At 43.4% G+C, this 27,979-nt stretch overlaps 1 protein-coding gene across 4 annotated transcripts; it reads right to left on the bottom strand.

The window, feature by feature from the left end:
- Positions 1 to 27: 27 nt before the first annotated feature.
- LRRC31 (leucine rich repeat containing 31) lies at positions 28 to 27,979 on the bottom strand. 4 transcript variants are annotated; one of them, XM_043473774.1, is made up of 10 exons: positions 27,872 to 27,979; positions 25,760 to 26,002; positions 19,337 to 19,480; positions 17,215 to 17,382; positions 13,336 to 13,503; positions 12,651 to 12,818; positions 11,705 to 11,869; positions 8,440 to 8,607; positions 5,398 to 5,565; positions 28 to 956 (listed from the first exon to the last, which is right to left on the bottom strand). In XM_043473774.1, the coding sequence occupies exons 2-10, from the start codon at positions 25,944 to 25,946 to the stop codon at positions 625 to 627; spliced, it is 1,668 nt and encodes a 555-aa protein (XP_043329709.1). In that variant the 5' UTR covers positions 25,947 to 26,002; positions 27,872 to 27,979; the 3' UTR covers positions 28 to 624. The 4 variants fall into 4 exon arrangements, with proteins under 4 accessions (XP_043329709.1, XP_043329710.1, XP_043329713.1 ...); XM_043473775.1 differs by lacking the exon at positions 5,398 to 5,565; XM_043473778.1 differs by lacking the exon at positions 8,440 to 8,607.

The raw sequence follows: 27,979 nt of genomic DNA, 5'->3' as shown, positions 1-27,979 counted from the left end.
TAACAAGGTATGATTTTGATACTGGGTTTTGAATTTTTTATCACTTTTAATGAAGATCTGTATGTCAGTGACCATTATTTGTATTCATGGTTTGTATCTGATATAAAAGGCAAGAGAACAAAAAACAATAAACAACTGAAGGGCATACTTTCTGATGAAAATTACATTTCCATCAGACCACATTGAGACACATATGATGATAAAGATAACATGAAAATGTTCCACATTTTCACATTGGTGCCTTCACATTGGAATTTTACACACTCACATAAATACACACCCTTATATTTAAAACATTTAGTAAAAGAGGCAGGAAATTTTAGGGAAAGAAAAAAGGAGATGCGTTACTGGAATCTAAACATTTTGTCAGGCCTTCTAAATAGAAAATGAACTAACTATGTATCCAAACAAATGAAAACCCATTGAAAAATGCCACCATTGTTTCATAAAATAGAGCATAATGGCATGTTCTTATTAGATTATCCTAGACATATATTTACAAAGCTCTTGTAACATGAATCACAGCTCAGAAGCTGTATTCCTTTGACTTCACCAGGATTCACTCATGTTCTTTTCTTCTTCCTTTTGGTGACATGTAGTTTAGTTGAGCCTTGCAAAGTCAGCTTACTGAAACCCACCATGGTCAAAGTGAATGCTGCTCCTCTGATCTTGGTCAAAGCCTTGTAGTTCTTCCTCCTGTGAAGCTGAGAGAAGCCACCTCTTCATTCCTATCTCGGTGATCTTGGGAAGTTTGGTCACGGCACTTAGCAAGTGTCTAAACCATTGTCCGCACTTCCTAAAAGTTGATGGCCGAAGGCTTATATCCAGCTCAGTTAATTCCTTGAGGAGCCACAGGTTTTGGCAGAAGATGGTCCATCCGGCCTCACAGATGCTGTCGTTATAACTCAGGTCCAGCTTCTGCAACCTGGCCAGGTGACCTGTCTGAATTACCGATGCTGAAAAATAAAATCATTCTGCTAAAAGCCAAGAACACTTGCTAGTCAACTGTTTCCCACTTCCAATAACACAACACACTAGCTCCAGGATTTGTAATAAGAGTGGCACTAAGATGACACCACCCTTGTGGCAGAAAGTGAAGAGGAACTAAAGAGCCTCTTGATGAAAGTAAAAGATGAGAGTGAAAAAGTTGACTTAAAGCTCAACATTCAGAAAACTAAGATCATGGCATCCGGTCCCATCACTTCATGGGAAATAGATGGGGAGACAGTGGAAAGAGTGTCAGACTTCATTTTGGGGGGCTCCAAAATCACTGCAGATGGTGATTGCAGCCATGAAGTGAAAAGATGCTTACTCCTTGGAAGGACAGTTATGACCAAACCAGATAACATATTAAAAAGCAGAGACATTACTTTGCCAGCAAAGGTCCATCTAGTCAAGGCTATGGTTTTTCCAGTGGTCATGTATGGATGTGAGAGTTGGACTGTGAAGAAGGCTGAGCGCTGAAAAATTGATGCTTTTGAACTGGGGTGTTGGAGAAGACTCTTGAGAGTCCCTTGGACTGCAAGGAGATCCAACCAGTCCATCCTAAAGGAGATCAGTCCTGGGTGTTCATTGGAAGGACTGATGCTGAAGCTGAAGCTCCAATACTTTGGCCACCTGATGTGAAGAGTTGACTCATTGGAAAAGACCCTGATGCTGGGAGGGATCGGGGTCAGGAGGAGAAGGGGATGACAGAGGATGAGATGGCTGGATGGCATCACTGACTCGATGGGCATGAGTTTGAGTAAACTCCAGGAGTTGGTGACGGACAGGGAGGCCTGGCGTGCTGCAATTCATGGGGTCGCAAAGAGTCAGACACGGCTGAGCGACTGAACTGAACTGAACTGAACTGAAGTAATAGAATGTTATTAGCTAGCAGTTTTTTTCAGGGCATTTAAAATTACTCTGGTAACACTTCTCTGTATCCCATGTACAACTTGAAAATGAATTTTTTTCTCTTTCCAAATTCCAACCCAAAGAATGTCTTTTCTGGTTGAGTTCATGCTCTCTGCTCTCATGGAGCCCCAGCTCTTGCTGCAGGCTTTCTCTAATTAAATGTGAGGAGTGACTGCTCACTGGCTTTAACTCAGGATCATTTGTCAATAGTCTTCTTGCTGTTTAATGCTGTTTCATTATTCATTGTTTATTTATTCATTCTTCATTCAACAGTTATTTAATTGAGTACTTTCCATGGACAACATATACTTGGATAATTTCTAATTCATGGGTCAATTAGAACCTTTCATACATGAGTCAGTTTTTCCTTTGAATAGCACACATTAGGTAGTATCACAGTGCTACCTAAAATGGCTCTTAATAAATAACAGTTAATGAGGAAGCTAAGAAAAGGAGTAAGGAGAGACAGCCAGAGCAGATAACATGTGCTTCCCTTTTCAGCCAAAAGCAGGAATGGGTTATAGAGATGAGATGGGCAGAATCTCAGAGCTGGAAGGGACCCTGGAGGGCTCCTCATGCAACCTCTAGATGGATGATCAGAGAAAAATCCCTCTCACAGCTTCTCTAAGGGGGACCAGCCCAATTCTGCCTGAAGCCCTTTCAGCTTGCCCCAACAGAGGGAAGCAGCTCTCAGCTGGAGGAAGCCGTGCCTCTGGGCCCCATCTGACCTTGCCACTGCCTACCTGCTGGGAATCCTCAGCTCCCTCCACGTGTCAACCATGCAGTGTTGGACAACAGTCAGGTCCCCGCAAATGTCCCCCTTTTAGGACTAAACATGCCCTGGTCCTTCAATCATTTGTCACACATCATGGCTTCCAGACCAAGCAGGATGCTCCATTGCCATCAAGGCTTACTATAAAGCTTTAGTAACCAAGACAGTATGAAATTGGTAAAAGAATAGACGCATAGACCAGTGGAGGCTTCCCTGGCGGCTCAGTGGTTAAGAACTTACCTACATTTTCTTCTTACCCCCTTAACAGTATCTTTCGCACAACATAACTCACAGTTTTGATAAAGATCTATTTATCAATTTGCTAATTTGGTGGGCAGAGCTTTCTGTGTTATATCTTAAAAACTTTTTGCAAAACTCAAGTTCCCAAGTATTTTCCTAGATTTTATTCTAAAGGTTTTACATTTACATTTTACTTATCCATTTTGAGTTATTTTTGTCCAAGTTGTGAAATATAGGCTGAAGTTAATATTTTTGTGTATGATAGCTCAGTTAATCAAGCACCGTTAGTTGAAAAGACTTACTGAATTGCTTTTGCATTTTTGCCAAAAATCAATTGACCAGTTTGCAACCCCATGGACTGTAGCCTGCCAGATTCCTCTGTCTATGGGATTCTCCAGGAAAGAATACTGGAGTGGGGTTGCCATTTCCTTCTCCAGGGGATCTTCCCGACCCAGGCATTGAACCCATGTTTCTTGTGTCTCCTGCACTGGCAGGCAGATTCTTTACCACTAGCACCATCTGGGAAGCACTCATTCATTAGTCATTCAGTTCAGTTCAGTTCAGTTCAGTTGCTCAGTCGTGTCCGACTCTTTGCGACCCCATGAATCGCAGCATGCCAGACCTCCCTGTCCATCACCAACTCCCAGAGTTTACTCAAACTCATGCCCATCGAGTCGGTGATGCCATCCAGCCATCTCAAACTCTGTCGTCCCCTTCTCCTCCTGCCCTCGATCTTTCCCAGCATCAGGGTCTTTTCCAATGAGTCAGCTCTTTGCATGAGGGGGCCAAAGTATTGGAGCTTCAGCTTCAGCATCAGTCCTTCCAATGAACATCCAGGACTGATCTCCTCTAGGATGGACTGGTTGGATCTCCTTGCAGTCCAAGGGACTCTCAAGAGTCTTCTCCAACACCACAGTTCAAAAGCATCAATTGTTCGGGGCTCAGCTTTCTTCACAGTCCAACTCTCGCATCCATACATGACCACTGGAAAAACCATAGCCTTGACCAGATGGACCTTTGTTGACAAAGTAATGTCTCTGCTTTTTAATATGCTGTCTAGGTTGGCCATAACTTTCCTTCCAAGGAGTAAGCATCTTTTAATTTCATGGCTGCAATCACCACCTGCAGTGATTTTGGAGCCCCAAAAAATAAAGTCTGACACTGTTTCCACTGTTTCCCTGTCTATTTGCCATGAAGTGATGGGACCAGATGCCATGATCTTAGTTTTCTGAATGCTGAGCTTTAAGTCAACTTTTTCACTCTCCTCTTTCACTTTCATCAAGAGGCTCTTTAGTTCCTCTTCACTTTCTGCCCTAAGGGTGGTGTCATTTGCATATCTGATATTTCTCCCGGCAATCTTGATTCCAGCTTGTGCTTCTTTCAGCCCAGCATTTCTCATGATGTACTCTGCATATAAGTTAAATAAGCAGGGTGACAATATACAGCCTTGACGTACTCCTTTTCCTATTTGGAACCAGTCTGTTGTTCCATGTCCAGTTCTAATTGTTGCTTCCTGACCTGCATACAGGTTTCTCAAGAGGCAGGTCAGGTGATCACACATTAGTCATTAGGGAAATCCAAAATAAAATCGCAGTGATTTGTCCCCATCTTCTAATTACAGTGTTTGGCCAATAACACTTGTTTTGAAAGCACGTATTTATTCCAACTAGATTGAAATATCAGAGAACAGTGTGGACATAACCCGAATTTCTTGTTTGCTTACACATAATTCATCCACAGGAAACACAAGGTGAACAGAAAAAAACAACACCCAGCTGAGCAAAGCCAGGCATAGACGTAAACAAAATCCACACATGCACAGCCCTCCCAAGGACAAGGAGCCTTGCCCATCCACATCCGGTTCCAACTTTCTATTCTATGTCAGATAATCCTCCTTCTTCCACCGCATATCTGTATCTATCTCCTTTTTTTTTTATTTTAATGGTTCGCTGCACCTGGTGGCTTGCAAGATCTTAGTTCCCCAACTAGGAATAGAACCTGCACACTCAAAAGTGAATGCATGAAGTCCTAATCACTGGACCACAGGGAATTCCTCCATCTCCTTGTATGAACCAGTCTCTACTGTGTATTTGGTTTTAGAATTGCCTGTGTCTATTTTAGGGCTTGCCGGGTGGCTCAGTGGATAAAGAATCTACGTGCAATGCAGGAGGGATGCAGTTTCGATCCCTGGGTTGGGAAGACCCCCTGCAAGAGGGCATGGCAACCCACTGCAGTGTTCTTGCGGGAGAATGCCATGGACAGAGAAGCCTGTTGGGCTCCAGTTCATGGGGTTGCAAAGAGTTGGACATGACTGAAGTGACTGAGCACAAACCAGCTTTCTCCCAAGCAGATGTCAAGGGGCAGGGAAGGTGCACAGAGGGCTTAACTCCAGGCCTCATTGCCTCCTCCGCCTCCCTTCCCCCAGGCTGGCAGGGCAGGCACACGGGGCTCTGAGAGTCAGGACAGCTTTGGAACCAGAAGATACACACCCAAGAGAGCCACGTCCTCTGTCACCAGGGAACAGCTGCTCAGCCTCAGCACTTGAAGAGACATTGAACGCTTTAGCGTCTCCAGGAGCAGCTTCAGGTTGCCGCCAATACACTTATTCCAAGAAAGGTTGACTATTTTCAGAGCAGGGAGGTGAATGGAGGCTTCAGCTGAAATTGACAGTGATAAGAATAGCAATAACTTAGACTTCCTTAGAGGTCATAAACTTTGAACTTGAGCAACCTAGGCTAGGGCAACATATTATTATCACTGAGTTAAGAGAGTCGTGGGCTTCCGTGGTGGCTCAGATGGTAAAGAAACCATCTACAATGCAGGAGACCTGGGTTCGATCCTTGGGTTGAGAAGATCTCCTGGAAGAGGGCATGACAACCCACTCCAGTATTCTTGCTTGGAGAATCCCCGTGGACAGAGGCTCCTAGTGAGCAACAGTCCATGGGGCCACAAAGAATCAGACATGCCTGAGCAACTAGCAGTTTCACTTTCAGAGACATCTTAGTTGCAGCATGTGGGATCTAATTCCTGACTGGGGATCGACCCTGGGTCCCCTGCATTGGAGTGTGGAATATTAGCCCATGGACCACTAGGAGAATCCTGAGATCCAGCAGTCTTTGGATTAAATTGGGTGAAAGAGGGACATCATTTCTGGGTGTGGGCAGTACCCTCCATAATTCCTTGTTTCTCCTGCCTGAAATCCATGGATTCAATTTATGTTGCCTATTTTCATTTGGAAGAAATTTTGGAAACTTCAGAAAAGTAAAACTTGGTTAAATGGTTAATTCACTATCAACTGGCATTTCTTTCCTTCACCTCGAGTTTAAGAAGGAGAGAGAGATAAACAGTTTTCTCATCTAGTCAAGATTTCCAGAGTGTGTTCTGCTTTTACGCATCCCACTGGCTTCTGAAACGGAGACAAGGCCAAACCTTCCTGGAACTCTGGAACACCAAAATGTATTGTGTTTACTTAACTGCAGTTACAGAAACAAGGAAGGGAAATCGTGTATCTTGGAAAGATGTTTAAAGGAAATTGAAGGATTTTCTGCCTAGTTCACAGTTTCCCCTAACATTAAAACTAACCAGAGCAACTTATTCACAAGGTATAGTCATCAATTACATTTTACATTTTCTTTCTAAAAAATGTTTGAGGGGTAGATATGTATTCTTTTTATAATATCTAATAAGAACACCCCTCCCACTCATATGATACAGTGACCTATTAACAAGAAATTGAACTTATATATTTACTAGATATATATTTATATATGTGTGTATATTTGTATGCATAAATACATATTTATATGTGTGTGTTTATATGCATAAATACATATATATGTGTATATATTTACCTGTATATATTTACTTCTTTTTTATTGTTGGTTCACTTCTTAATTCAAATGGAATTAAACAGATCTTCCCTGACTTATGGTGGGATTGCATTCTGATAAGTTGAAAATATCTTAAGTAAAAAATGAATTTAGTACCCCTAGGTCATCAGTATAACTTTGCCTAACCTGGTGGGCTACAACAGTCCACGGGGTTGCAAAGAGTCGGACACAAATGAAGTGACTTAGCACACACGCACACAACCTACCTAAACATTCTCAGAACACTTATATTCATCCACAGTTGGGCAAAATCATCTTACACAAACCCTATTTTATACTTAAGTGTTGGATATTTCGTCGAATTTATTGAATACTATACTGTAAGTGTCTGGGTACAGAGTGGTTGTTAAGTTTGCCTTTATGATGGCATGAGAGAGTATCATACCACATTATGTATCATTAGCTCAGGGGAAGATCAAAATTCTAAGTGTGATTTCTACTGAATGTATATTGCTTTTAGAAAGTAAAAGCCACTCAGTCATATCCGACTCTTTGGAACCCCATAGACTATATAGTCCATGGAATTCTCCAGGCAAGAATACTGAAGTGGGTAGCTATTCCCTTCCTTAGGGGATCTTCCCAACCTAGAGATCAAACCCAGGTCTCCTGCATTGCAGGCGGATTTTTTAACCAGCTGAGCTACCAGAAAAGCCATTACATCATCTTAAAGTTGAAAACTCTTAAGTTAAACTGTTGTTAAGTCAGGGATTATCTGTAGATTCATGTCACGTGATGCAATTTAGTGTAATATCTACTTGATTATGATTCTTTGATTGTGTAGCTATAATTGAAAAGAGTTATGCCTTCGGATGGCCCATCAGACTCACAGCAATCTCAATTTATATCGAACTCGGTGGAATTACAAGGTACTACAAATGTGAACCTCTGAGTTGGTTATACAGCCATCCCTCCATATAGATAGGGATATTGTTTCCAGAATCCATCAATACTGAAGTCCCTTATGTAAAATGACATGGAATTTGCACATAATATGTACACATCCTCCCATATATACTTTAAATCATCTCTGTGCTGGGCTAAGTCGCTTCAGTTGTGTCCAACTCTTTTCAGCCCTATGGACTGTAGCCCGCCAGGCTCCTCTGTCCATGGGATTCTCCAGGCAAGAGTACTGGAGTGGGTTGCCATGACCTCCTGCAGGGTATCTTCCCGACCCAGGGATTGAACTTACAACTCTTCTGCATTGGCCAGTGGGTTCTTTACCACTAGCACCACCTATATAATACCTAACACAATATAAATTCTATCTACATAGACAGTTGCCTGAATAGGGCAAATTCAAGTTTTGCTTTTTGGAGCTTTCTGGAAATTTTTTTCCAGAAATTTTTTCCAAATTATTTTTGACCTGCTTTTGGTTGAATCCATGGATTTGGAACCCCTGGATACAAAGAGTCAACTATGCACACCTTAAAATGTTAAAGGTTAAATTTGCAAAAGCCAGAAGTCATCCATGTGGCTTTGAAAGTCACTTTTAAGAGAGCCTATTTCCTGAAAAGAAGACAGATTGATACTTCACTGTGCCTATGGCTGGGCCTTGGAATGAAATTCACTTGGAGGGAAACAGAGGCCTCCCTCTCGGGTGTTACTGCACCAGTGTCTGCAGGGATCCGGAGAATCGCTTACCCAGGGCAGTAAAAGTCTCACTCTTCAAAGCACAGTTGCTGATTATCAGTGACTTCAACACTGGTAAAAATCGGAGCCTGCTGAGTAGGTTTTCAGAAGAGCTGCCCATCTCTTTGTTGGCAGATAAATCCAATTCCTGAAGACTCGAGAGTAAAGGGATAACGTGAGCTGTTAAAACATCAAGAGGGACGTGGCTCAGGCAGCATCTCACAAGGGGTCTCTGGGTGTTGAGGTGCCACAGTCTTCTCGATCAGCAAGCATGGCTCTTGCCTATGTGACCCCTGCCCTTCCTTACACACCATTCCTCACCACACACGCCAGCCACTTTCCCCAGCATGCAGCTTGGGCTCTTCTCTAAGCCTCTCTCCAGGCCGGAAGTAGAGAGCAAAGACTTTGGAGACAGGGGAAACTGGGTTCTCATCCTGTTTGTTGCTAAAGAACAGTGTGACTTTGGGTAAGTTGCTTAACTTCTCTGAACCTCAGTTTTTCGATGATAATAACAACAATAACTACTCCATAGAGACAACAGGAAGATAAAACGACCTGGTATATATAAAGTGCCTGGTACAGTGCCTGGCACACATTAACTGCTCAGTTATGATCATCCTTTCCTCAGAATATAAGTCAGAAGTACTAGGAAGGCAATGAAATCAAGCAATCAGAACAGATGTCTGTTGGGACTTCCCTGGCAGCCCAGTAGTTGGGACTCCACACTTCCAATGCAGGGGGCCCTAGTTCAATCCAGGTTGGGGAACTAAGATCCCACATGCAGCTAAATTTTTTTTTTTTAATTAAGGTATGTACATTGGTTAAAAAAAAAAAAACAAACCCCACCAGATATCTGTTGGTAACAGCACCAGAGTGGGGTCCTGAGGGCCCCTGCTGTGCCAGGAGGGACCCCAGTTTCCCTGTCTTGCTGCTGCTTTTCCTGCCTTTAGGCCTTTGCCCTAGTTCTTCCCAGTGTGGGAAATACAGCTTCTTGGGACCCCTGTGGGGCTGACTCACCTCCTCAGAGCCTTCCAGGGCCACCAAAGCCACAGGAACCCTGTGTTCACAATGACATCACCCTATTCTCTTCTCCTCCCAGGACCCCTATTTCGTGCCTTGTTTGTGTATCTATTGTTCGTATGCAGATCTGCTGCCCTCCCTCACTGAAAGTGAGCTCTTCGTGTAGAGGCTGCTTCCTGCCCAGAATGTGCATCAGGGTCTGGAAATCGGAGGCACAAACATTAGTGGAAGGAGAGAAAGACAGGAGAAAGGAAGGGGAAGGAAAGGAAAAAAGAGGGCAGGTACTTGTGATCCCTACAGATGCAACCATTTCTCCCTCGTCTGATGCCCACAGCACGTTGCATTCACCATGCGTGCTAAGTCACTTCAGTCACGTCCAACTCTCTAACTCCATGGACTGTAGCCTGCCAGGCTCCTCTGTCCATGAGATTTCCCAGGCAAGAAAACTGGAGCGGGTTGCCATTTCCTTCTCCAGGGGATCTTCACCATGTATTTGGTTTATTTCCACCCTCTCCAAACTGAAGCTCCTGACTATGAATTTACCTTAGCCTGCAGCACAGGGCCTTGAACAACTAGATGATTAATCAGATGTCATTGGCTAAGTGATCCATAATTCCCTTTCTTTAAAGCCATTGAGAATGATCAGATAAAAGAATGTTCAATTCTTTAACATCACAAGGTAGAAAACAGGATGTATTTTCAATTCTGTCTTTTTAAAACTGAGCTGGAGGACCATGCAATTCTTATTAAATAACCATTACCTTTCTAGGGCCATTTATTCCCATTGGTGGCTGTGAATCCAGACAATAGAGGCTAATCTCTCAGTTGCACTATCGGTAACAATTCAAGTCCTCTAGCACTTTAATCTTCATCTGAGCAGCAAGATGAGATGTGAGGTTTGTGTTATTCATTTGTAGCAGGGGAAATTCATTATTTGGAATCCGATGGCCTGATAATTCAGGAGTGTCTCCACAGGTATGACACTCATAAGTAAAAGGGATGCTGATCCCATGACAATCTCCATTTAAAGCTCAAAAAGGTATTGTTTACTATTTTAAAATCTTCATGAAAGACTCAAACTCATCTCATTTTCCCAAATTGAGGGATAAGAGTCTAAGAAATAAATTAGCAGGGCTAAAAGATCGATATTAGACCCAGAGACCTATTTTGCTGTTTTCTTCCCCCAATTGTACGAAAAATGACAAAAAATGTCTTTTTCTCGTTCTTTACTGATTGATTCATTCAATCGCACATTGAACAGGCATTTGCTGGGTGCTAACTCTGTGCCAGACCTTGTACACAAACAATAGAGAGATACCGAAGAAAACCATCCCTACCTAGAGGAGCCCATAGTTCGGAGAAAGGAGCAGAGCATGGCTGGTGTGCGTGGGAGTCAGCACAGCGTAGCTGGAGAAGTTGATGGGGGAAAGAAATAGCGAATGCCGTCAGAGTGATAGGAGCAGGAAAACCATCTAGACACTTGCAATAATCTAGGCATGAAACTGACAGTGGGCTGGAGCAGGATAGTAGAGGTCTAGACAGTGAGCCGTGGTCAGATTCAGGATATATTCTGAAGGTTTATTGTGGCTGCAGATGGAATAAAACCCTTAATCCCTATGGCTATGCTTGCTGTTTGTTAGGGGAAACTGCATATACATTACCTGTTACAGGACTATATCTGTGGTAGGAAAGTAAAAGGTGGTGACCTAAAATTGTAATTATCCACTATCCACTGACTTTCTGTAACTTCACCTTATCTAAGTGCCTTGGCGTAACTTGTGAGAGAGAATGCCTCAGCGCCCTTCGTTTTGACTTTCCCTCTGCCTCCTTCTTTGTAATATGCTTTGTGACATTCACAGATTCATTTCTAAACAGTCACAGGAATTCAAAATTTCTTCCTCGAGTGCCACATCTATCCTTCACAGATGTGTATAGGAGTTTAGATTCACTAACATTCACCAACTCGGTGGACATGAGTCTGAGCAAACTCCAGGAGACAGGGAAGGACAGGGAAGCCTGGCCTGCTGCCATCCATGGGGTTGCAAAGAGTCGGACGTGACTTAGCAACTGAACAACAACAACAGCGACATTTATTGGGCACCTAATATTTGCCAAACACTATGTTGGGACATTCACAGAACTTTTATGATGTGATCCTCCCAGTAACTTCATGAACAGTACATCTCAGATTTGCCAGTTTCCCAAACATACGCCAAGGCTCTGAGAGTCCTCCCTCAGCTCTGCAGCACCTACTTACTCAGGGACAGCACGTCGTCGGCCGTCAGCGAGCACTGGTGAAGATCCAGCCCCTCCAGGTGCTCCAGCGTGGCCAGCCCTGCCGTGTCTTCAAACCCTCCACCCAGCTCCTTGTTGCAGGAAAGGTCTAGTGTCCTCAGCTCACGCAAGTATCTAAAGGCAGCGTCTACAAAGAAGGTCAAAATCCCACTCTGACATATTACAGGACAGTCGGCAGGCGTGGAGCAGGGGAGGGGGCAGGCGTGGAGAAGGGAGACTAAGAAAATGCATACACTGTGATGACAAAACCCCAAATGGAGGGATAACTGTCTGCTTTGTACCACGAAGCCCTTTGGACCTGATGATGTCTTCGAACACTCTCCCTTTGACCTACACTGATTGCTAATGCTTTTGCTCAGATTTCTGCACCTAATGGCTCTTCCTCTACTTTCCTTGAGCATTAGTACATTAGCAGCATTCTAGACTTAAACTGCCAAGGAGAAGGATAGGACAGGCTCTAGAAGATGAAAGGATAAAAACACATTTCACTTCGTATTCTCATGTAATGTGGGTACTCTATACAGCAGAGTAAATTTTAACTACAGATGTCACTGAAGTTGTTTTTATCAGCACCAATTCCTTCTTACTACTAAGCATAAAATAATGCTGGCACTTTCAAAAGTAAGAGAGAAATGGAGAGCTTTAGTAGCACACTTTTATTTTGCACACTGTCTCTCTCAAATCTAAAATACCCTGGCCTTTTTGGAATTGGCCATTTAGTTTTATAATTGTAAAAATACATGCTTACTGTAAAAGACTTGGAAAATCAATAAAACTTGAAGATTTAAATTCCCCATGATCTCATTCCCCAACCTAACCTCTGTTTCTAGTTTGTTATATTTCCTAACAGCTTAAAAAATTAAATGTAAAATAAAATTATATAGAAGCTTCAGTCATTGCTAACTTACCCAGTAGCTTGACACTCTTTTGTGACAACCCACATGAATGTAACTTCAAGACTTTCAGGTTTGAGGTACTTTTTAGTCCATGAGCAATACTATTGAGACTGCCACCGATGTTTCTGTTAATAGAAAGATCAAGTACTTCAAGGTTTTGCAGTCTAGGTAGCAACTGACCTGGAAGAAAAGAAATCCAAAGAACAACTCAGTAAAGATGCAGGGTGTGGGACTTCTCTGGTGGTCCAGTGGTTAAGAATCTGTCAGCAATGCAGGGGACACGAGTTCCATCCCTGGTCTGGGAAGATTTCATATGCCATGGGGCAACTAAGCTTGCAAGCTTCGACTATTAATACTAAAGCCGGTGCTCTGGAGCCCATAGGCTGTAACTACTGAGCCCATGCACCCTAGAGCCAGTGCTCCGCAAAAAGAGTAGCCCCACTCACTGCAACTAGAGAAAGCTCACTTGCAGCAATGAGGACCCTGAACAGCCAAGAAAACAGATGTGGGCATGAAAGTTGGGGCAGGCGGGGGGTGGGGGTAGGGGGAGTGTTACATCATCATGTGACCTGGGATATAGTGAGCTACTCTTTCAATTCAGGGTGAGAGGAAACACAGCCAATGTCAACTCCCAAGCTCTCCATTTATGGGCATATTCACATTTTTCCTGGGAAGGACTCTACCAAATTCTGCTTACCCACAAACACCCCATCTTCTGATGTGAGGCTACAGTCCACGAACTCAAGGGTTTGTATCTTGCTCCCTTCTTGCAATGTCTGGAGGATCAGAGGCAAGTTTCCTCCCACTTTACTGTTCCAGGACAAATTCAACTCTTCAAGTTCAGGCAGCACTTTAAGTGCTTCTCCTGTTTAAAAAAAAAAAAAAAAGGTCCAAAGATCAGGTTGGTTGTCAAGTTCACAAAGGAGGGAATTCATTGCAAAGTCAATACAACCATCATTTACAAAGTATTGAAGCCGGGCCAGGTCCTGGTTAGATGCCAGGGAACAGGGAGGAGAAAAGGACCCAGTTCCTACCCACAACCAGCAGGGTGAGCTTCTAGGCACAGCCAGGGTTCTGAAGCCATGCTCATAAGCAAAAATTGTGAAAAAAAAAAAAAAAAGAAAGAAAAAATATCCACCTGTCGGTAAGGTGTGTGTGTATGTCTTAGTTGCTCAGTTGTATCCAACTCTTTGCGACCCCATGGACTGTAGCCCGCCAGGCTCCTCTGTCTGTGGGATTCTCCAGGCAAGAATATTGTAGTAGGCTGCCATTCCCTTCTCCAGGGGATCTTCCTGACCCAGGTGTCAAACCCAGGTCTCTTGCATTGCAGACGGATTCTTTACCTGAGCCACCATGATTTTACCAAATCGTTTTTATGGTAGTAAATATTTCTACCAGTCCAGCTACTTTCTCCCTTCCACCCTCTTTAGGGATCATTATTGCTGAGAAGCTTGTCCAGAGGTAGAAATATAAAAGATTTAGAAAATAAAGCATGAAGATTTAAATCACCCATAATTTTATTCCCCAACATAACCACTGTTATATTTCAGCCAGAGGTAGAAGCAAAAGCAGAGCACTGGCCATCACAGAGGAGAAGCTCACTCTGACATCAAGAATATCACATACAACTGATCCAACCACTGCAGGGAGGAATGAAGAAGAGAGCACTAGGCATTAGCAGGAGAAGGCAATGGCACCCACTCCAGTACTCTTGCCTGGAAAATCCCATGGACGGAGGAGCCTGGTGGGCCGCAGCCCATGGAGTCATGAAGAGTCGGACATGACTGAGAGACTTTCACTTTTCACTTTCATGCATTGGAGAAGGAATTGGCAACCCACTCCAGTGTTCTTGCCTGGAGAATCCAAGGGACAGCGGAGCCTGGTGGGCTGCCGTCTATGGGGTCGCACAGAGTCGGACACGACTGAAGCGACTTAGCAGCAGCAGCAGGCGTTAGCAGCTCATCATGCCTTGGGATGCAAGCAGCTCATGACCGCCCTGGGGTAAAGAAGGATGCAGTGAGCAGGGATGGAACTTAACATTTCTGACACCATTTCACACAGGAAACACTTGAGGGCTACAGAGTGGAAGCCGGGAGAGAACGGGGGATCAGCCCTTAGGAATGATTGTCATTGCTTTGGGGGCAGAACAGAATGGTGAGCTGCACACACACAAAATGTACTTTCTCAACATGTGGAGTCAATCTGAACACCAATTAAGAGTGTTGGAAGGTCCACTGAGTCCAGAAACCTCTATTCTACTGCTGGATACTGGGCGTGAACTTCTGCCACAGATAATTTATTCTATGGTTTAAGGTTTTGCAGGCTTCCCTTGTGGCTCAGCTGGTAAAGAATTCACGTGCAATGCAGGATATCTGGGTTCGATCCCTGGGTTGGGAAGATCCCCTGGAGAAGGAAAAGGCTACCCACTCTAGTATTCTGGACTATATTCTGATATCATGGACTATACAGTCCATGGGGTTGCAAAGAGTCAGACATGACTTAGCAACTTTCACTTTAAGGTTTTTGGAGTCCAAGAGCCCCACTTAAAAATGCAAATTCTTCAGGAAGTTTAACAACATAAGTCAATAAACAGGTAACACTTTGTATGCCATTGCCAGTCAATGGAGTGTGACTTTAATAGCCCTGAGGCATGCCCAGGATCAGGGAGAAAGAGGGCATGATTGTCTGTAGTGCGTCTAATATTGGAGCGCTATACACTTGCCATCCTGCACTAAGCAATTGTAACAGGTGTAATAATGTTGGAATGACTTCTGATTTATGCTTTCTTAACAATAAACCATTTACTCTCCTACTTTTCTTATGCCCCATCTGCCATTACGGCTAAGCAGAGTATGGATGATAAGAAAGCTCCTCCTGGTAAAGAGGATACAGAAGTCCTTCCAGAGAGGATAACTTCTTGAGGAGAGGGAAAAGGACACAGAATATCAGTGACAAGGTTGCAGACTCTCTCCTGGACCAGATGAGTCTGGAGTGAGTCCCAGGGTAGAAATTCCACTTGCTGGGTTTCCCTTGTGGTCTGTGGTAAAGAATCTTCCTTGAAATGCAGGGGACACTGGTTCGATTCCTAGTCAGGGAAGATTCCACATGCCTCGGGGCAACTAGGCTCCTGTGCCACAACTACTGAAGCCTGAGTGCCCTAAAGCCTGTGCTCCTCAACAAGAGAAGCCGCCACAGTGAGAAACTCATGCCCTGCAACTAGAGAGTAAACCCCGCTTGCCACAACCAGAGAAAAGTCTGTGCAATGAAGACCCAGTGCCTACAAAAATAAAATTAAAATTAATTAATTAAATTTAAGCATTAAAGAAAATTTAATTTCTGGTTCCTTAAGGTTGGAGGATCATGAAAAAGATTAGATTAGTCAAAAATAAAGAAACTATACTTCTTTTCATGACTGAGTAACAGTATGTTAAATTTGAGACTCTGCTACATGATAACCAGCTGCTAACCTGTGAGGCTAAATTGATCATGGAAAACCACAGAAAGGTAATTTGGGATGGGGAAATAGGGAAAGAGGGACTTATCGATTACTGAGCGCCTACTATGTGTCAAGCATGTAGTAGGTACTTTATAAAAATTATTTAATCCTCACAATTTTTTGAGGTGGATATCATTCCCACTTCAGAGGTAATAAAACCGAGGCTCGGAAAGGTTGTTTTGTCCCTGGTCACAAAAGTAGTTAGAAGTGGGACCAGGATTTGAACTAGGATCTGGCCATTTTCTAGGGAATGATTAGAGAGAAGTGCCTCTGTGCATGCTCAGTCATGTCTGACTCTGTGACCCCCATGGATTGTAGCCCACCAAGCTCCTCTGTCCATGGGATATTTCTGACAATACTAGGGTGGATTGCCATTTCCTCCTCCAGTTTAGAGAAAAGACATTGGCATAAATTTTGTTGCTTTTACAGAAATCTTTGCCAAGATGTAAATGATCAAAATACATCATTGAAATAAAGACTTGAGATGAAAAGAAGACTAAAAAAGTATGTCTGGCATCTAAAATCAGCAAGCATTCCAGTAAAGCAGCTGGGTTAGCAGCATAACAAATTTTAGCCTACATTTTAGGTTATTCAATGTTCAACATACAAAACTAACTTAACTGAGGTTCTGGTTCTACTTAAACCATTGCTTTTATTTGAAAAATCTTGTTTTGATCAATTTTTTAAAAATAGGAATGGGAAAAGAGAAAAGTATTTTGAAATTGGAAAGGAACTTAATTTATCTATCCCAGTTTCTCTGTGTTACAGATGAGGTAACAGACCCAGAGTGAGCAAAAATTTTGCAATTATTATTTCCATTTAAACTCCCTGAGACCAGAGGCTTGGTCAGCCTGTTCCCCTCTTTATCCCAGGGCTTAGTGCAATTCAGGGTGCAGGTTACACAGTTCTCTAGAAAGTATGCAAATCCTCAACACAGCATTGCATCATGTATGGACAGCGCTTTCATCCTCGTCCATGGGAATCCACAGGGAGTGGTCACCCAGGTAATTTGCCCTTGAGGGTTTGGATTGCAGAGATCCTTCCAGGCAAGCACTCTCTCAAGGGAAGTATTCATCATACCCAGTGCCCGAACATCCTCAGCGGTAAGTCTGCAACTACCCAGCCTCAGGATTTTTAACTTGCTGACAAGATGCATTTGCTGGGTGAATACATGGAGGTTTCCACCTATGACATCATTCCAGGAAATATCCAGTTTTTCCAAGTCTGGGAGAGAAGGCAGCAAAGCAACTAGAAGTGAACACGAGAAAAGACAGATTTACATGTGGGACTTGTGACTTGTAGTAAACAGGATCCATCTACTGCTTGTTGCTCTATAAGAGGATAGAAGGATGGACGGGCTGACTTTCCGCACAGCAGGGCTCCCTCAGGGGTGCAACTGGAGATGTTGTGATATTACATATCCTATTTCTTGGGACCTTTTTTATTTCTGCCAAATAACTGCGTTCTGAAAAGGCAGTGGTGTTTCTCTGAGATTTCATAATAATTCCTTTACTGTAGTGGAAATGGTAATTCAACTACAACTGTCACTACTGCTGTCACTACAATGTGTATACTGGTCCTTTTATTTTGCAAACCCTCTAACAACCATCACCCTGTCATTCTATTGGATCGTCAAGCTGAAGGCCTGGGGAACACTCCATTGGCCAGGACTGCTCAGACCGTGCCCATTAACTCTTTTTCCTTATCTAGATCACCTGGGTAGCACCATCTTACAAACCTCCTGTTATACCTACATGGGCCAACATGTGGAGGTTTAGACAGGCACAAAGCCTGACCAGAACCTTCTCTGAGTCTCCTCCATTGCCCACGAAAAGTGAAGCTGCTCTCCATGAACAAAATCCTCCAAGGTTATCTTTATCTCCTGCGGCAACAAGAGTTGAGAGTGGAAATGCCAAAGTCGAGGTTGGAAGGTGTCTTTGCTTGCTTGCTTTCAATAAATATCTTGAATGTCAAAATAGTGGCAGGATTTAGACGTTACATGGTGAGCTTCTAGAGTTACAGGCACAGCAATTCCTGACCTTCCACCATTCTGAAGAAATTCTGAACACATACTTAAGGGCAAAACTTTGTTTATGTTTTCTTTTTACCAGCATTCAAAGCATTAGTCACTTAGTCATGTCCTACCTACTCTTTGCGACTACATGTACTATAGTCCACCAGGCTCCTCTGTCCTTGGGATTCTCCAGGCAAGAATACTGGAGTGGGTTGCCATTTCCTTCTCCAGGGAATCTTCCCAGCCCAGGGACTGAACCCAGGTCTCCCACATTACAGGCAGATTCTTCACTGAGTCATCAGGGAAGCCCAAAGCATTTCAGCAATTTCATTTTGTTTACCATGATCCTAACTTTACAAAGTACGAAAGTCTATTGAACACATTAGAAGGCAAAAAACCAGGATTCCTGGGACCCACTCTGGAAGATTTCAGTTCAGTGGGTTTGGGTTGGGCTCAAGCATCTGCATTTCCACAGCTTCTGCAAGATTCTGACACGTACACAGGCATTTGAGAACCACAGGCATGGTTACAGTTTCCTGTTAAGAGATCTGTCTCAAATGTAATGGCATGGATTTTCATTAAAGTAGCCAAGGACTGACCCCCCCCCCCCTCAAAACACAGTTCTTTTGATTCCTCTGTTGGTAGACACATTTAATGTGATTAAATACTTGACTTAAGATATCCAAAAAAAGAGATTCTTTAAGAAGGTGATGATGGTGTTGTTGGGGAGAGGGTTCTTTGCAACCAAACTCCTACTGGAGTGTCACAAACAGTAGTTGTACTCTTGTGTAAAAAAAGATGTGAGCTGTAATCACTAGGAATGATACTTTTCATTCCACAGACAGCAACATGATGCCCCTTTAAATTCCCAGCAGGGCTTGCTTTTATGGATGAGTTTATATCCTATGCAGGAGCAGATGAATTTCAGAGAGTTAAAGGTAATTAGTAGAGAGGTAAAATTGCTCAGGGAAAACAAACTTCCCTCCTAAACTTGGGCTCAAATCTTTGAAACTTGAGGAAGAATCAATTGATTAAAAAAAAAAAAAATTAGCGATGTAGCTGCTCTTCCCGAATTGTCTAGGCCACCCTGCAGACCTCGGGTTACCAAGTGAGGTCGGAGTGCTTTGCCTGCTCATCTCAGCCCTCTGCGCCCTCTGTGCCTCTGGATAAGGTCGACTCCATACAGACCCGTCTCCCTGACATCCGCTGCTGTCAGCCTGCAGTTGTTCAGATCTAGACACTTGTTGACAGCCTTTCTGCCCAGCTTCTGCAGAAACCACTCGTTTTCCTCCATCCGGGATCCCAATTCTGTTTCTGAAGTGAGAGTCTTGGCTGTATGATAAGAATAAAGAAGAATTTGCTGTGAATGACAGTATTAAAGATGAGACACGTGAGAAGACAGACAACTGTGACCGAGTCCTCTGTGAAACCTCAACTCAGAAGGGGACAAAACCTGACCTCTGTCCCTGTGGCTGGTGCTCAGCACTGGCTGCTCTAGGGACCCCTTTCCTACAATGGAGCCTGAGGAACTCAGAGGCTCTTCTTTCATGGCCTGACCTGGGCTTCTTGCATGGAGGCTGAATCATGTTCCTAGATGAAGTGGTAAATTTGTTAGCACCGCGTTTAAGACAGCTCTGGTGAAAGGATGCACAGACATCCTTGGTGAACGCACTGCTGGGGGAGGTGCCCACATGCTGGCCTCCTAACAGGATAAACAGGGAAGGGAGAACATTGCAGTCACTCCCAACGAGCCTCAGATGGCTAAAGGGAGCAAATGAAGCCCTTGCTGCTCATTTCATGCTGCTCATTCCTAGACCCTTCAACTGATAAATCCAGAGAGAGTAGTGCCTACAAGAGCTTTTGTATTTTTTCAACTTCTGCCAGAGAACATATTTAGAAAACCTCATTTGTCTTTGTTATTAAGTACTTTTTTTTTTTAGGGACATATGTAACACCCTTGCCAAGTTTCTCTGTAATAATGCTGCACTAACATGTCACTAACATTTAAAAAGATTAAATAAAAATAAAAAGCTATAATTTTGTGTGTATGTTAGTCTCTCAGTCATGTCTGACTCTTTGCAACTCCATGGACTATATAAATTTTATTAATTAATAATTAATAAATGTATTAATTTTATTGTTTACTACTGCATGTGTCAACATGTAAGCCACATGTGGAACATACTGTACTTTTGTAAGACAAAATGAATAAGCATGTTCAGACGGTGACTTTAATGAGGTCCTGTAGTGATAATACATATAGGGACTTCCCTGTTGGTGCAATAGTTAATAGTCCACACTCCCACCACAGGGGGCATGGGTTCAATCCCTTGTCAGGGAACTTAAATCCTGCATGCTGTGTGGTCAGGCCAAATAAGTAAATAAAATACATACAAACAGTATGCATACTGGAATCCATAGGAAAACATAAGTTCAGAATGTACAGTAATACTCTACTAACCCTGACAAAAAAGTATACAAATCATATAGAGAAAAAGAAGTATATTGGCATCAGGGAAAATGAAAAGATAGCAGCATTACCATAGTCGTAAACTTAGACTAAAATATTAGCAGGATAATAAAGACTCCATCTCTCTTCTGCAGTGGGTCTAGTGGCTTGCCATTCTTAAGAAAACCACCTACAGGCTGTACATCTTTGATAGGATGGTTGGTGTTGCCACATTCTACCAGCAAGAGGCAGCATCATCCTCCCACTGTTTACGTCTTCACTCTGGCCTTCAATTTTTATTATAGTAAGTTGGATACAAGGTATGTTATTTTAGGTAGGGTTGCAGATTTAAGAAAAACAAAAACACCATGTCCAATTAACCTTAAACTTCTGATAAACGAAGAATCATTGTTTAGTAAAAGTACATCCCAAATAATGCAGGTATTTTTCTTTTTCTGACAACCCTAATTTGGGGTGGATCAGAGGAGAGTTATGGATGAGGGAGATGAGGAGGGACTGCCTTTTACATGCCAGTGAGGACAGAATATTTTGTGTACACTTGATGCAAGGAGTCGTAAGCACACTGTCTCATAGATTTGGAAGCCGAGACTCAGACTGTTAATTGGTCAGCAGCAGAGTCAGAATTTGAACCCAGAACAATTTGCTCTGAAGCCCATTATATGTGTGTGCTTTTTAAATTTTTGTGCTTAAAATTTTTTTCTCTGCATTGTGTCTTATGGTGCTCCTTTTTGTTTTTTAGCTTTTTCATCTCTGTAGGTTCAACGTACAACCTTGCTCAAGTTCCAGCTTCACCAAGCCTTCTTTTTCTGTTTTCTCCTCGAGCCACTGTTCTGTCAATCATTTCCTTTACTGTCAAATGTTTGAAAAGAGTGGAGTGTGCTTGCTGGCCCCGCTTCTTCAACACAGTTACCAATTAATCCTCCACATTCTAGTTGCCACTCTCACCTGGCCAAATAAATTTCTTCTCCAAGGTCACCACCACCAATGATGGCTGGGCCATTAAGGATGGTTGTTCTCTTGATCTCTGTCCATCCCCTGCTTGACCAGGCCTTGCTTTCCTCACATGACTATCCAATCCTCTTAATTACAGGGCTTTATCAGTAACTGCCTGCCTGCTTGCCCCCTGCCCCAGCTGCTGCCTTCCCTGGTTACTGATGAGCCCACCTCCCCTATAAATGGGAGCCTCCTTCTCCTGGTGAATATCAAGGACTGCTGCCATGTCCTGCCCGTTGTCTGTCACACATGGTGGGCTGTGACTCCAGGACCTTTCTGTAAGATGCCCTGAACCAATGAACACTGATGCCTCCATTGCTGTCACCAGGCTTTTTCTTTGGTCTTAAGTCGGGGCAACTACAAGATTTGCAGGTCAGTGGGGTGCAGCCCAACAACCAACCAACAGATTCTGAAATCCCTTTGCAGACCACATCCTACTTGAGTGCTCTGTAATATATATTTTATATGATTGGCAAGTCCAAGGTAGCACAGCTGGAAAACCTGGATCAACTCGTGGGTCCATCAGGTAAGCAAGTCATTTAACTTCTCTGAGCCTTGATTTACTCATCTATAAAATGGAAACTATAATTCCCACCTGGATCATTTATCAGGAGTGTAGTGACTTAAAGTTGCTGAACCTTCCCAGGAAGATGGGCCTCTACAATACCTTTGACATGATACATACTTTGTAAACACTGTTGAATGAACAAATAGCTAAATGAGTGAATGAATGAATATTAGCTTTATAGTTCCTCAATTACCAAAATCAAGATGATAAATCTGTATCAAAACACCTAAGTATAAATATGAGTACCAGTTTTTGAGGCCCCCACACATCACCTTACAGACCATATATATGTTTTTTTTTAATCTATGAAACTCTTCCTTCAAAAAATATCTTATGTCACAGCTCAATATATATAACAGATGAGTCAGATCTGCTACAGGTTGGCTGTTGCTACAGGAGGGCTGGTGCTCCGTGGGGGGGGCAACGTGACCACATGTGAGCAGCTCCCTGGAGCGATTCAGGGCCTATTCTGGCGGCTGTTCTGCTGAACCAAATTCTTGCTTCTCCGGAATCCAGACTCTCACAGGAGATTCTGTGAGCCAAGCATGATCTTCTCACCTTAGTTCTTTTCCAAGCTAAACCTGGAGAGGTTGGCTTTTGTTGTTTACAACCAAGAATCCTAATATTCTCATAAAACATGATTATATGTTTGTGACGTGGGTGGTGCAGTGCAAGGAATCAAGATAACAAGCTCCTGTTATCAAGGAGCTACCTGTCTGATGGAGGAGACAGATGAGAGAGCCAGGGTCACAGTACAGAGGAAAAGTGCAAGGGTGGAGGCCAGCAGGGGTGCCAGGTGGCCCAGGGTAGAGACAGTAAATGCTTCGGTTCTTGGGATGGGTCTTGGCAAGCTTCCAAGTGAAAGTATTAGTCGCTCAGTCATGTCCAACTCTTTGCAACCCCGTGGACTGTAGCCCACCAGGCTCCTCTGTCCATGCCATTCTCCAGGCAAGAATACTGAAGTGGGTTGCCATTTCCTTCTCCAGGGGATCTTTCCAACCCAGGGATCAAACCCAGGTCTCCCACATTGCGGGCAAGTTCTTCACTGTCTGAGCCGTCAGGGAAGCCCAAGTGAAAGTGGTAGATAAATTGCACCTTAAAGATGAGTTGGAGTCAGCCAGGTGGGTGGTCAGGAGGGAGGGATAAGTGGGGGAGGGGTGCAGAGGGAGAATAGAGACACAAGGGAAGGTCTTTTTTCCCCCCAGAACCATTCTGGGGGAATGTGGCCAGATCAGGAAACAGCAGGTAAATCAGAATATCAGCAGTAGAGAATGAATGTGAGGCTGGAGGAAGTCAGAGGCCATGAAGAGATATTCAGCTTACCACAAACACCATGAAGATCATGCTTGAGAGTATAGACTTTCTCTTCAAGGCAAGAAAGACTCAGTGAAGAATTTCAAACCAGTGGAAGACATCTGTGGTTTAGAAAGAGCATCCGGTGGAAGTGAGGGGGACAGGCTGGCAAGACCAGGAGGAGAGAAACCAGGTAGGAAACAGCAGCAGTGGTCCATGCAATAGACAAGAAAGCCAGGACAGCAACAGAGAAGACCAACCAGGTCCCAGAGCCATTTGGGGGACAATTCATGTAACTCCAGGGGCCGCTGAGTCTGGGGAGAAATGAAAATGGAGAGCCACACACATCTTGAGGGGCTGGTATTGGCCAGCTGAGATAACCAGCTGACCGCGCTGTTAATTTAATCATGATAATAGGTATCCATTGGGGCTTCCCAAGAATTCACTTGCTGACAGAGGAGATGCAGGTTTGATCCCTGGGTTGGGAAGATCCCCTGGAGGAGGAAATGGCAACCCAATCCAGTGTTCTCGCCTGTGAAATCCTATGGACAGAGGAGCCTGGCAGGCTACAGTCCATGGGGTTGCAAAAAAATCAGACACCACTGAGCACTACTACATGGGTATCCATTAACCAAGTTCCTAAAGCCCCAAGTCATATTTTAGAACAAATAGTAACAACTTTCTGATTACCTTCTTTTAAAGATAGACTTCTTAATTTTCTACTTTCAAAAATATATTCAAACTGCTCACAGGTAAAGTGATATTTCTGGTATTTGGTACAAATAATCTGACAGACATGGGGGTAAGTATAAATGAAATAAGACTGGCCATGGGTTGATAATTGTTAGAGGGAGGTAATCATGGGGACTTGTACTGTTCTCTCTTTTATATGTGTTTGCATGAAAAGTATAAATGTTTCAAAAATACATTTACTCTAATAATATATTGATGACCCTGTATATGTCATGACTTTAGAGAGAGATTGGCAATATTTTCATAACCCTTGAATTTGTAATCTCTGTGCTGGGAACTTTCAGCTATTTAGTGTAACACAGGGAAGCAGAAGACAAGGGAGAGGGAAAGCCAAAGATATTCACCAAAGGGCAAAAAGAGGAACTTAAGTAATTATGCCATAGGCATGGAATGGAATATTATGCCACTGTCAAAAGTAGGCACATGAACATCATGTAACCATATGAGAACTGAACAGTATAATAAGTCCCAGAAGTAGGATCACAGCTCCATGTAAGCTCAGGGCGGGGGTGTGGGGGGTGGGGGGGGTGGTGGTGGTTATAAGCTCTTCTAATTGTACAAAGTATGTCCATTTGGCCTCTGCTACCTCTCTGACTAGTCTCTTACTACTCTTTCCTCTCTCCATCTCTCATCCTGCTTCAGCATCCCTAACCTCCTGGCCAGCTCTCAAACACTCCAGGCTCACTCCCATATTGGGCCTTTGCATTCACAGATCCCTTTGCCTGGAAAGCTACTCCCTAAAATATCTATATGGCTGGTTTCATTCATTCTACGTGGCTGACTTTCAGATCTCAGCTCAGAGTTTCTGCTACTAAATCAGAAACTCCTTCCTGCCAACTGCATCTAAAATTACCCCAGCCCATCATTCGCTCTCTCCTTAGATTGCTTATTGGTTTTCATATGACTTATCACACAAAAAGTATGCCTGCTTTTGGTTCTTTGTGTACGTAAGGTTCTCTTTTTCATGGCTATATTTCTAATAAGTGACTGGCACGTAGGAGGTACTCAATATTTGTTAGCTGGTTGGTTGACCATAAATATATGCATATGAAAAGAATCTGAAAAGAATCTTGAAGAGATAGCACTTTGTATTAAAATGAAAGGAAACTGGGTATTTTTCTCTAAACCTTTCTGTGACATAATTACCTTTGATAATTTAAAAGTAAAATGAGCAAATTATTTAAAACATTTAACAAAATATATGTTTTAGAACAGATTTTATTATATTAGGTGTCATTTAACTCATGTCATCTCTTTAGGGGAGAATGCTAAGTCTCTCAGTCATGTCCAATTCTTTGTGACCCTATGGACTGTAGCCCACCAGGCTCCTCTGTCCATGGGATTCTCCAGGAAAAAATACTTGAGTGGGTTGCCATGCCCTCCTCCAGGGGATCTTTCCAACCCAGGGATCGAAACTACTTCTCTTGCAACTCCTGCATTACAGGCTGATTCTTTACCTCTGAGCCACCGGAGAAGCCCTTAGGGGAGAAAATTGTTCTAAAAAATTAAGAAATAACATCAGGCAGAAGCTTACCAAGGTCTGAGATTGTCTTCGGTATCTTGTTCTGGGATTGGGAATCAGTTGTTTTAGGGTCAATGCTCTCTTTTCTGCTTCCAGCTTTGGGAAACCTGGATTTTGACCCCCTGATGCTCTCGTTGACAAGTGGAGCCTGGGGTGTAGTTTCTCCATCTGAGGAGCTTTTCTTCTCTGTTCGACTCATGGTCAAGTTGAATAGGGTCTTTCTCAATAAGCCATCTTCCTGTGGTTTTCTGTTTTCTAGGATTTCAGTAAGAAAAGAGTAAGACTGTCAAGCCTCTGTGAAATCCAACTTCCCTACACACGTTTTTGTTTCCTCTTTCTGTTCTTATTGCTGATAATGTTTAACGTAGTAATAAGAAGGACGTAACCCAGGATCCTGGAACTAACAGATGGCAGCAGATACAAATCCAAAGCAAACTTGAGTTTGAAACTTTGCCCTATTTTATTGTGAGAGACGATTCTTTAAACACCACTTCGACAAGTGCATTGAATGTGTCGATACCTTTTAAATTTCAACAGTCATAGTTACCTTCTGAGAGAGATTGTATAAAAGAAGTTGGCATGCCTCTAAGCTCCCTGGCCCTTTGCAAAACTGTCACCCAGAGGAGACTGCTGCAGTGACTCCAGGTGCATCTCTTGGCACACTGTTCCTTTTCTCTTGGCATTTTCACCTTCCCTACTCAGCCCTGCACTTGTTCCCATAAAAACACATCGGCAGTCAGGAATTAATTCACTCCACGAAGTGAACGTCTCTGGGCCAGATACTGTTCTTGATGCAAGAGAGTCAGTGACTAACAAGACGCAGCTTATGTTACTTAAGTCTTAACCTGATGGAAAGATGGGCCCATATGCCAATAATTACCCTGGGACAAAGGCCGTCAGGGAGGAGAGACCCCTGTGGTCAGGAAACCCACCGTTAGACTAAGCCTGGCTTGGAGCATAACTCTGAGCAACGAATGACATTACCTGGGGTTTGAGATAGTTAAAAAGAGAGAGGGGAAAGTGTCCCAGGCAGGAAAAATCAGTCTCAAAAGCTTCCAGGTATGAAGACCTAAAGGAGCCTGGGGTTGCCTCTAGGAGAGGATTCTGGATGCCTGGAGCAAGAGATGTGGGGGCTGGAGGTTAGGGGTGGGTCCGGTGTGACTTGAGGCTCATAATTCATGAGGGTTTAATCTATCATCCTTCCTGGGATCTCCTTACATTTTACAGGAGGATTAAAGACTTAAACAGGGTTTCCCAGGTGGCGCTAGTGATAAAGAATCCGCCTGTCAAGGCAGAAGATCCAAGAGAGATGCTGGTTCCATCCCTGGATAGGGAAGATCCCCTTGAGTAAGAAATGGCAACCCACTTCAGTATTCTTGCCTGGAAAATCCCATGGACAGAGGAGTCTGGCAGGCTACAGTCCATGGGGCTGCAGAGTCAGACACAACTGAGCAAAGCAACTAAATACTAAAGACTTAAACTAAAGGGATAAAACTATAAATGGAATTTTAGATTCTGCTATTAAAGTTTAGATTCTGTCCTTAGGCTCGGGCCTAATAGATATTCTTGAAATAACGATGTTCATGGCTCCCTCCCTATAATATAGGTCTTTCTGTAATACTACATTCCAGAATGGTTCAAGAAACATTTTGCTCACAGGGGATCCTCAATGACCTTGCAGAGCCCACCTCCATGCTTGGGGGATGGAATGTTACTAATACCTAGAATACTACTTTAATTATTTCACTTATTTATTTTTGGCCCTGATCAGGGATGGAACCCATGCCCCCTGCAGTGGAAGCTCAGAGTCTTAACCACTAGACCTCCAGGGAAGTCCGCTGGAGTATTATTTTATAAGTAACAGCTAGGGGTCTTTTTTTTTTTTTTGTCTTCAAACTAGAGCAGGATTCAGCCCAGGTGTAAACAGGAACAGACAGCCCTGGGACCAGACAGTCGTCCAGCTACAGCTCCACAGCTGACCAAGCCTCGGAAGGTTAGGTGGGAGAGACCTTTAGCTTGTGAATCCAGCCACAACCTGCAGCCGTGCCTGCCCCATTTCGATTCCACCATCTCCCAAGGGCCCTTTTCCTTTCACTGCTTCTCTGGCATCCACCCAAGACTTACCTCCATGGTCACTTTCACTCAATTTCACCTTTTGGAGGTATATACACAGCCATTCTCTGGAGAGCCATCCCAGTAAATGCTTTCCCTTTTTCTCCCCGCTCCTTAAAT

This window comes from Cervus canadensis, chromosome 7 (genome assembly GCF_019320065.1).
Source record: "Cervus canadensis isolate Bull #8, Minnesota chromosome 7, ASM1932006v1, whole genome shotgun sequence".
NCBI lineage: Eukaryota > Metazoa > Chordata > Mammalia > Artiodactyla > Cervidae > Cervus > Cervus canadensis.
The sequence above is the reverse complement of the archived record's forward strand: the minus strand, read 5'-3'. Positions and strand labels throughout refer to the sequence as shown.

Bases quoted from the DNA above. Each gene is read 5' to 3' on its own strand.
- LRRC31 (XM_043473774.1), bottom strand. From the start codon at position 25,946: ATGAGTCGAACAGAGAAGAAAAGCTCCTCAGATGGAGAAACTACACCC. The intron at 5,566-8,439 runs GTAAGCGATTCT...TGTCAATTTCAG, and splicing joins TGAGACTTTTACTGCCCTGG to CTGAAGCCTCCATTCACCTC. The intron at 957-5,397 runs GTGTGTATCTTC...TTTATTTTTCAG, and splicing joins AGAGGACGTGGCTCTCTTGG to CATCGGTAATTCAGACAGGT.